The sequence below is a fragment of the Gigantopelta aegis genome, chromosome 12 (genome assembly GCF_016097555.1).
Source record: "Gigantopelta aegis isolate Gae_Host chromosome 12, Gae_host_genome, whole genome shotgun sequence".
Taxonomy (NCBI): Eukaryota; Metazoa; Mollusca; class Gastropoda; order Neomphalida; family Peltospiridae; genus Gigantopelta; species Gigantopelta aegis.
This window is the reverse complement of record NC_054710.1, coordinates 11,935,586-11,946,463: the sequence shown is the minus strand read 5'-3', so window position 1 is coordinate 11,946,463 and position 10,878 is coordinate 11,935,586. Positions and strand designations below refer to the sequence as shown.

At 38.5% G+C, this 10,878-nt stretch overlaps 1 protein-coding gene across 1 annotated transcript in view; it reads right to left on the bottom strand.

Moving 5' to 3' along the window:
* LOC121385825 (deleted in malignant brain tumors 1 protein-like) overlaps positions 1-10,878 on the bottom strand; it is a 73,658-nt gene that overhangs the window by 43,151 nt on the left and 19,629 nt on the right. Inside the window, exons 7-8 of the mRNA XM_041516614.1 lie at positions 8,788-8,957; positions 3,221-3,370 (exon numbers count right to left, since the gene is read on the bottom strand). Coding sequence (XP_041372548.1) covers positions 3,221-3,370; positions 8,788-8,957 — 320 coding nt within the window. The remainder of the gene's footprint in view (positions 1-3,220; positions 3,371-8,787; positions 8,958-10,878) is intronic.

Sequence of the window (10,878 nt, the reverse complement as noted above, 5' to 3'; positions counted from 1 at the left end):
TTGGCAAAAACACTTGTTTCGAAATTCTTTTAACTCAAGAGTAAACACCAATGGCATCATGAAGCAGAACAAGTAAATTTCTAAATTAGGTAGACTATATTAAATAATAGTAACAAAACATTACTTGTCTGTTTAATATGTAAGAATTATCGACGAAAATCATTTTTATTTCTATTCCCGACAGCAACTATAGTTAGAACATTACCATCAAACACATATGGCGTAATCTAGGTCGGGGATTCCCCACTGAATGCAGTTTTCCTAAACATTGATGATATTAAGCCTATAAACGTTTGTTTTCATTTTATCTAACAAGGGTTTACAGCTTTTGCACGGACGATCCAGCTTTTGCATGAACGATCCGTCGTTTATGTTGATATTGGTTTTGCATTATCGACAGACGGACGATCGAATCGTTCATGTCAAATTTTATGTCCTGGTTATGTATGAACGATTTCGTCATTCATACAGTTCTTTCTTTTATTCTTTTTACATGCCCCTATACCCCGATGGTTTCTGGCACGTCCCCTCCCCCCCACCCCCCCCACCCCCCCACCCAGAGTGTCACCTCTGGCAAGGCCAGTGATGTGGTCCTGACCGGAAGGATAGTTTGAATGGGACAATTTAGAAACATACTGTTTATACAGTGTGTACATCGGTTATGTGGTTCATACTTCCATGAACGTCCAAAATTGTTCATGTTGACACACACACACACACACACACACACACACACACACACACACACACACACACACACACACACACACACTAATAACAGACTGAAAACTCAGTTCTGAACCGCAACGTATCTTACAATATCAAACCAAATCTCTCATCTGCAATGCAATTTCAGTTTTAATATGTGCTACACTAAAACTATGTTGTTGTCTCCTTCAAGTTTGAGTTATCAATGTTTGACTACACACACACAAACATATATATATATATATATATATATATATATATATATATATATATATATATATACTCTTCAAAAGAAGAAACGCAAAAGCACATTGTCGTAACATTTGGAGAATTGATTTAATTATTTGAATGGTGAGTCCGATAATTACCAAATGTTGCAGGATTGTTCACATTTCACTCTAGTCCATTGTGAGTAAGTGATAGGACACACCACCAAGGTCAAGGTCATCTGGAGTCAATACCGGGTGTGGCCTCCACGTGTGTTGACAACTGCCTGGCACCGCCTGCCCATTGAAGCAACCAGAGTACGGATGACGTCCCGGGGGATGGTGGCCCACTCGGCCTGCAAGGCTGCTGCCAGCTCGGGCCGGGGTCTGGGGCTGTGGTTGTCGCTGTCGGAGGCGTCGGTCCAACGCGTCCATAGATGCTCAATTGTTTCAAATCCGGTGATATCGATGGCCAAGGAAGGACATTAATGTTGTTGTTCTGTAGGAAAGAGCCGTTGTGAGACGTGCTGTGTGAGGCCTGGCGTTTGTCCATGTTGGAACACTGCGTTGACGTTGGCCATAACTGGAAACGATGTGTGGCCGGAGGATCTGGTCAATGTAGCCCTGTGCATTCAGGTTTGCACTGCACGTGGACCGGTCAGTTCTGCCAGTGTGTGAGATGGCTGCCCACACCATGACACTACCCCCGCTGAATCTGTCCACTTCCTGCACGCAGTTTGCCGCACAACGTTCACCACGACGCCTATACGCGCGACATCTTCCATCATGACGTCGGAGCAGAAATCGGGACTCGTCACTGAACCACAACTGTCTCCATCGCAGTTGAGGCCATTGTCGATGAATCTGGCACCACTGCAGTCGAAGTCGACGGTGTTGTGGTTTTAAGATGACACCTCGAACTGGACGTCTGGCACGAATTCCTACCTCACGTAGGCGGTTCCGTACGGTCTGGTCGGATATCCTGCGCAAACCTGGTATTGCTGCGGCTGTGGAGGTGGGCAGTAGTCAATCGTTCCCGAAGGTGGCGGTCCTGCCCGGGGTAGTGACCCGTGGGCGACCGGATCTAGGGAGGTCACGTGGTTGATCCATGTTGCTGGTAACGGTCCCACAGTCTGGAGATGGTGCTTGGGGACACAGGGAATGCCCTGGCAACGGCCGTTCTGGATTCGCCTGCGTCTAGTCGGCCGATGGCATTGTTTCTCTGCGGTTCTTCACTGAGACGTGGCATGTCCTGGATTGTCAACTGTCGGCCAGATACAGAGGCCAGGGCAAGCGAACATCCTGCACTTTTATACTGTCGGTGTTCATGTTGCCACGTGCAGACAACGCACGTGCAGTGGTAACATGGTTTGCACGTGGCTGCGTTTTTGCGAATATTCACATTTTGGAACTTTATTGTACAGTAGCTGCGTTTTATCGAATGTAACCGTGGGAATGTGTTTGGGACATGCAATGACCTTATATTCACAAAGCATGAACCGGTAGGAAACATAAAATCGGAGTTATAACCCATTTGTACCCTTTTGCGTTTCTTTTTTTGAAGAGTATATATATATATATATATATATATATATATATATATATATATATATATATATATGCAGCTAAGAAAACAATCAAACATAAGTTATATATACACATACGCACTATATATATACACATAAATGTTGGAGTTTTAAAATTTAATTATGAATATTTTAAACCAGTGATAAAACACTCCCTTGATGCGCGGTCGGTCAGAGATCGATCCCCTCTGTGGGGCTATTTCTCGTCCAGGCCAGTGCAATACGACTGGTATATCAAAGGCTGTGGTGTGTGTTATACTGCTTTTAGATGGTGCATATAAAAGATCCCTTGCTACTAATGGAAAACTATTTCCTCACCAAGATCGTATGTCTAAATTACCAAATGTTTGAGATCCAACAGCCGATGCTCAATAAATCAACGTGGTGCCATTAAACAAAACAAACTTAAACTTTATACTTTAATAACAAAAAAACCACAAATTCAAGAAGAGAAATGGATACAGCCTAAGGGGTCGTTAAAATATTACATGACACTATTTTTGTCAAATTTGGACACCTTCCCTCTGTGAAGCTTCTTAACGCTAGACCATACATCCCATACAAAACAAATATTACGTTACGCTTGGACCCCCCCCCCCCCCCTCCCCTTCCAAATAAGTCATTCTATGGGTGTAATATAATTATAACGTGCTGTTACACCCACCCACCCTGTAAATCACTGAATTGTTTTTATTTTATCAAATAGATTCATATACCGACTAAAGCCCATCATGGCGCAGATAACTCCAGCATCTCTGTAATCAAACTGATCATCACAGACAGTTCCCCATGTTCCATTGATCTGAATCTCAACTCTGCCCTGTGTTCGTATTCCTGATCCGTCCACTAATCGTATACTGGTATAAGGTACTGAAATATACAAAACATGTGTTTACAATCCCCCCCCCCCCCCCCCCCCCTCCAATATTTGGCCACAGTAAGAAACATACAAATATTTAGATTTATGTTTGATATAATACTAAAGTAAAAATACCTGTTTATGGTATGTCGTTATATTCACAGCATAAACAAAACAGAGGGATATTTTGGTCCAACTTAGGGAAACTATCCATACAATTTTACTATACCTTTAAAAATGTTTCGTTGTTGCTGTTAGTATCACTATACCAAATAACAAATGGATAGGTAAACATTTTAAGTGCTAATATACTGAGTCAAATTAAAAACTTAACAACAGTTTCATCTTGGCTAATTAGCAAATATAACATAATAACGTGTTAAATAAGGTATTTTTTTATTGTATGACGTCCAAAGAAAGAATAGGACTAATATATCGAGTCAAAAAACTGTTCAATGCGCCCACAGCGTTCGTCAAAACCACAAACAGTTAAAATAGTAATTCACTAACAGGGTCGTCTGATGAAATCACAGGTTCAGTAGCGCGTATGCCCTCCATGTGTACCCACAACTGCAAAGTAACGCCTCCTCATTGACTTCCTGATGTGTGTAAAAACTGCATTAGGTATACAGCACCATTGTTCCACTATGAGGCACCAAGTTCCTGCAAAGTCTGTGGAGGGTTCCTGTGGAGGGTTCACATCCCAGGTGTGCTCGGTGGGATTCAGGTCGGGCGACCTTGAAGGCCAATCCAACACATTGATGCCCGCATTCCTCAGGTAATCCATTGTTAAAATGGACGTGTTGGGTCTGCCGTTGTCATGTTGAAAGATCAGGTCTGGACCATGAGCTGCCATGAAGGACACAAGTTCCTGGACTAGCACCTGGTCGTGGTATGCAGCAGCGTTGAGGTTGCCACGGATGACAAGAAGTCGAGAACGTCCATTTCCATAGAAAGCACCCCAAACCATTGCACTTTTGCCTCCGAATCTGTCAACGTCACTGACACAACACTGAGCATGACGTTCACCACGTCGTCTCCAAACCTTCTGCCTGCCATCGGCAAATGGCAGTGTGAATCTTGATTCATTGCTAAACACGACTCTATTCCCTTCCCTCTAAGTCCATCTTAGCTTTGTGCCCACAATTGACATTGCGTCAAAATGGATCCAACATATGGGCCTCGTGCGTGAAGGTGAGCAGTTCGCAGGCGGTTTCGGATTGTTTGCGCGGACACCCGACGTCTGAACACTTCATTACAGTTTGCTGTAGCTGTCATGTAAATTGGCGGAGGTGACAACACAATGTGAAGGTAATCTGCCTGTGATGTTACACGTGGTCTACCTGGTCGGGGACGATCAGCTGTGGTGCCCGTTTGTTGTAATCGTGTACGCAGATTATAAATTGCCTATCGACAGCAACCCAACATCCTTGCAACGTCAGCTACTGACGTTCCTGCATGCAACATGCCGACGGCACGTTCTCGCTGCACATTTGTGAGGCGTGGCATCGAAACAGCTCGTAACAAATATCGTTGTAATGTATTGTTTCGTTGTGTCAGACTACTGTGAGCAAGTATCAATGAAAATACGTGTGCTATGGTAGTCACGTGACCAGTGGCACGTGCAAAACCACTTTTGTCTCAATGGAGCTGTGCACTTGCTATGGATCGGGTCAAGTGGGCTGTGATGGGCTTCAAATGGAGTGTAGACATTGCCATTACAATATTTATTCCCGAAAAATATCTGCATTTAACACTCATTGACTTTATTAAAATTTTAGAATGTGAAGTTTTTAATTTGACTCAGTATATTACCAGTACTGCTTTTGGTGATAACTGTCACATTGCTGTCCAAACAATCCAAATCTTGGCAATAAATACATATAATTTATTTAGTCCAGTATATTTATGTCAAGTCCTCTTGTGCTTGAAACATGTATGAGCTACAGGGGCGAATCCTGAGGGGGATGCATCGGGTGCACACTCCCCATCGCTGTACGGATTTGCGAGGTCCACTTTAAAGGCATTTTTTAAATGGAAATCCTGACTTTTAAATGGATGAATGAATGAATGAATGAATGTTTAACAAGATCCTTGCACAAAAGAATGATATCGGCTATTGGGCATCAAGCAAAGATAACTATATTTAATTTTACGAAGAAGGAGTGCATATTATATTCAAAACAAAACGTCAAGATAATTATTAGAACTAGGAAAAGTATTGAAGATGAAATGAGCATACAACATATACAGCACAGATGACATTTCTGGCACTTTGTTTATAGAGATTTGAAGAAAATTGCAATTTGTTCTGTCCACTATTAAATGTGTTAGTATTATTCGTTTGTAATTGTGTCTACTGTATACTTTTCTCTGTCTTAAATGACGATGAAATTATCAAATACATTGCTATTTTGTAACTATTTATCATATACTTTTGTCACCATATGTGCTCAAATTAAATAATGTTTTTAATACATTTTGATTAACGAAATAAATTTAATAATATTTAAATTAAAAATGCTATAACTGATTACTTTATTCTGCAGACTTCGCAGTTTAAATGCATTTCTCTGTACATCTCTGGTAACTTCATCAGACAAAAAGAGGGAACCTAACATTAATAAAATTCACAACTGTGATAAACCATCTAACAGACATCGCCGTTTTAAGGTGAGCTATTACTGTGGCTCCTCATCGCTCCCCTGAGACTGATTCTAGGAAAGTATTTGTTTCAGCTCCCTTAGCACTTGAATTGGATACTGACTACAAAATGATTAAATATTAATGCCCAATAGAGTAAAAACTTAATTGACTCCACTCAAATTTTATCGCAGCGAGGACTCATTATGGCAAACAGTTCCATTTTCTAATAATAGGTAGTCCAGTTTTTAGTAACATTAAGTAGCCAAACGTGTAAGCAATAAAATAGGTCTAATCATGTGGACGTTCTTCCAAGGCGAATCATGGATGGCTAGTGAAAACTTTTGATACTCGTCAAATATATTGAATGCAATTATAGGGGTTAGATGCAGTTTGATGGCAATTTATTAAGAAACTTGAATTACACTGAAAGTTTTTGTAAAAAAAAAAATCATGGAACTCGATTTGAGTTTAAAACTTAATAATGTGCTTTAAATTAGTTTTGGCATTATTTGTTATAACGTTGCATGCCAGTTCATCTGTTCCCTAAAACAGACGATAAAAGTGTTGAATTTGCAATCATTTGACGATGATGAATATCACTTGTAGGATATAGCAAATTGTGTTTGCGGATACCTAGTTTATCCCCTCCCCCCCCCCCCCCCCCCCCCCCCCCCCCCCCCCCCCCACCACACCCCAAAAGGGAACCCCCATCGATTTCAACCAACTTTCTATTACATAATCGATTAGAACTGTATAAAAATATATTTGAATTATAAGGACCATGCACGTAATGCCATCGTCTCCAAGATTTGGATCATCCAAATGGGTAAAGTTACCTTTTTACTATTTAATATCTCGTGTTCTTTAAGTACACATGGGCAGAACAGAACAGAACAGAACAGAACATAACGTTATTTCACTCAGGCCGCTATTCAGCGGATATGAGGTACATTAACAATACTTATATGACAGTGACAAGATGGGGTTTACAGGAGAACATTTATATGTACAATATCAAAACAAAAACAAGTATAATAATAATAATACAAGATGAAATATATTTCTAATAGTAATGATATATATATATATATATATATATATATATATATATATATAATATAATATATATATATATATATATATATATACGCGAACTCCAACCCCAATATGTACATTAATTACATCATCTAAAGTGAGGGAACAATTACAGCCATGAATCTTTGTAATCAATCATTACATGGGTAGAACGAAACCAATCAATGTACCATTATAATCAATCATTACACGGGTAGAACGAAACCAATCAATGTTCCATTATAATCGATCATTACACGGGTAGAACGAAACCAATCAATGTTCCAGTGTAATCAATCATTACATGGGTAGAACGAAACCAATCAATGTACCATTATAATCAATCATTACACGGGTAGAACGAAACCAATCAATGTTCCATTATAATCGATCATTACACGGGTAGAACGAAACCAATCAATGTTCCATTATAATCGATCATTACAAGGGTAGAACGAAACCAATCAATGTTCCATTATAATCAATCATTACACGGGTAGAACGAAACCAATCAATGTTCCATTATAATCCATCATTGCACGGGTAGAACGAAACCAATCAATGTTCCATTATAATCGATCATTGCATGGGTAGAACGAAACCAATCAATGTTCCATTATAATCGATCATTGCATGGGTAGAACGAAACCAATCAATGTTCCATTATAATCGATCATTGCATGGGTAGAACGAAACCAATCAATGTTCAATTATAATCGATCATTGCATGGGTAGAACGAAACCAATCAATGTTCCATTATAATCGATCATTGCATGGGTAGAACGAAACCAATCAATGTTCCATTATAATCGATCATTGCATGGGTAGAACGAAACCAATCAATGTTCAATTATAATCAATCATTGGGACGTCAGTATCCATTACTCACTTGATATTTGCCATACCTGACAAATATAATTTGTTGAGAGTTATGCATCACCAACCCCCACCCCCTTAGATATAGTATTGTAAACCATATACGTTAACATTGTCACCAATTTCGTGAGTTACGCATCACCAACCCCCACCCCCTTGGACATAGTATTTTAAGCCACATACGTTAACATTGTCACCAATTTCGTGAGTTACGCATCACTAACCCCCACCCTTGGATATAGTGTTTTAAGCCACACACGTTAACATTGTCACCAATTTGATTATATTTGCTATAGTCCAAAAAGTTATTATTTTAGTTGTGTTACTGCTGTTGTTGTTGTTGCTGTTGTTGTTGTTGTTGTTGTTTGTGATGGTGATGCTGTTGTGTTACTTACACAGAAATTAACCTACATTGCTTTTGTAGGTTTATATTTCCTTGCAAATTGTACAATAATTTGTCACTATGCCAGGCACGGAATAGGTTTTTATGAATTAATCTTTTCACCCTTACGTCAAAAGGAAAGAAAAAAGTAATTAGACATGGAAAAGCAAAATACAATGAATGAACGACAGAATAAATGATTTTAAAATGCACATAAGTTTACTACTTTGAAAACTAAAGGTATTTTATCCATTCATAATATCCACACCTAATGTCCCATGAAATCTGAAGAAACTCAGTGGTCAGTATTAAATAAGTAATCATATAAAATCTGGAGAAAAAAAACCCACATTCTATTTGTGTTCACAAGGTATTATATTTTCTGCAGTTGCGGTATAAATGTTCTCAACTTTTTATTCTAGCTGTTATACTGTATATAAGTAACTTACACGGACACTGGACGCTAACATCCTCGCTATGTAAACAGTAATGTTTACCCCAGGGTAAGGAGGAACACTGATCTAGACGATGTTCATCTCCACTGCACTTGACGTTATACAGCCATATCGGCCCTGTGCTTTGTCCAAAGCGAGCACGTCTAAATACCTTTGCGCCATAACTGAAACAGAAAACAATGCCTGTCATATGATAGTCTACTGGCGATGCAGCCTGTGCAGGGCATGTCGGGGAAACCTACTACAGCTAATTACAGTTGGGTACACACGTTTAGTTGAGTGTCTTTTTTTCGTGTTTCAAATAAATGGATCCATCGTCTTTCATTTTTCATTGCTCCAGATATCTTTATTTATAATGCTAGTGTTGGGGCCTTCAAATCATCAAATCAAATATGCCTTTCACCCTTTTTATGGGCTGGCCAGTTCAGTACAGATGTGGCGTTATTTACAACGGGAGAAAAGTAGAGTTATGTCACGACAATTATAACGATATACCCATTATAATTAAATCATATTGGTAAGATTAGTAAACATTGTGAAACTGATGGCGAGTGTGTTATGTAATGTGATTACATTCTTTTTTGGGATCAAATGAAAATGACATCCGGCGAAGTTGATGATTCAAGGGTCTACAGTTAGATTGTAGCCAGGTATTTTTTTCAAGAAATACCAAATATACAGTTAGTTCTGTTGAAGAACTATTCAGTTTACAATGGACATACCCATATTGCATTTTTAGATTTGTGGGTGTTAATGTTTATTTGATGCCCGCAAATGTTTCATTTTTAACCTCAGGCTAACGCCTTCGGTTAAAAATGACATTTGCGGGATCAAATAAACAATAACACCGGCAAATCTAAAACCTCCATATGGTTATCTCCTAATTGTATATATAGGACATCGTTACATTTATTTCCTAGTGAACAACTTCTACACTAGAATAATACATATTAAATAACATTATCGTATTACTCTGTTACAATCTTGAACATTATTATTGTACAATTACACAGTTCTTATAAATTGCTAGAATACCATAGGTGAGTCAACACAATTAAGATAAATTAACGTTCGCCTGTCTAAAATGTCTATCATAACTTTATGAAATGGGAATATACTAAATTTATCCGTCCCACATGTATTAATGTGTTTAATTACTCATAGAATTCTAGTCGACGGATCTCTAATGAGATGGTTATGTAGCGTCGCTCTGTATCCGCGATCCATGCCTGTTTCTCCAATGCAATTTCCATTACAACCTGAGCATGTTATAGCGTAAATGTCGTTGGTGTCTTACAATTCATATTTGCATGCACCAGGAATGATTTGCCATCTGCAAATTTAAATGTGGAACCTTCAACTAAAACATCACACGTACCACACGTTTTATCACAACATTTACTGACTTGTGCGTGTTTGAACTGAATACAGAAGGACATACTATTCAGTGTTCTAGCTATGATTTTGATGGGGCAGGGCGCTAATTTAATTGTAGGGAATTTTTAACGCGAAAATCTTATTTTTGAGCCAAGTGCTGGATATCATCGATTTTTTTACATTCATAAATATCATATATGTAAGAATATATATGCTGGTTTTAATTTACAAAACGTTTTTGGAGGGAGGGGGACAATCAATTTCTAAACCCAAATTTATTATTCTTAAATTTGGATGTTTGATGAAACAGTACATTCATCGCCGTATGCAATATTATTGTACTGATGTACTAAATATAGACACTATTAAAAAAATCTCGTCCCAGCCAGCGCAACACGACTGGAATGTGTCGTGGTATGTGCTATCCTGTCTGTGGGATGGTGTACATAAACGATGAAACTAATGGAAAAAAGTAGCGGGTTTTTCTCTAAAACTAAATTTCAAAATTACCAAATGTTTGACATCCAATAGCCGATTATTAATAAATCAATATGCTCTAGTGGTGTCGTTAAATAAAATCAAACTTTAACTATTAAAATGTTTTACAAAAGGTTGGATCACCTAAAAAAAATCATCTTCTTTTTTTATTATATATAGTATTTATACCATTTAATATCATGCCCAAATGTAATTTAAAATAAATAAATG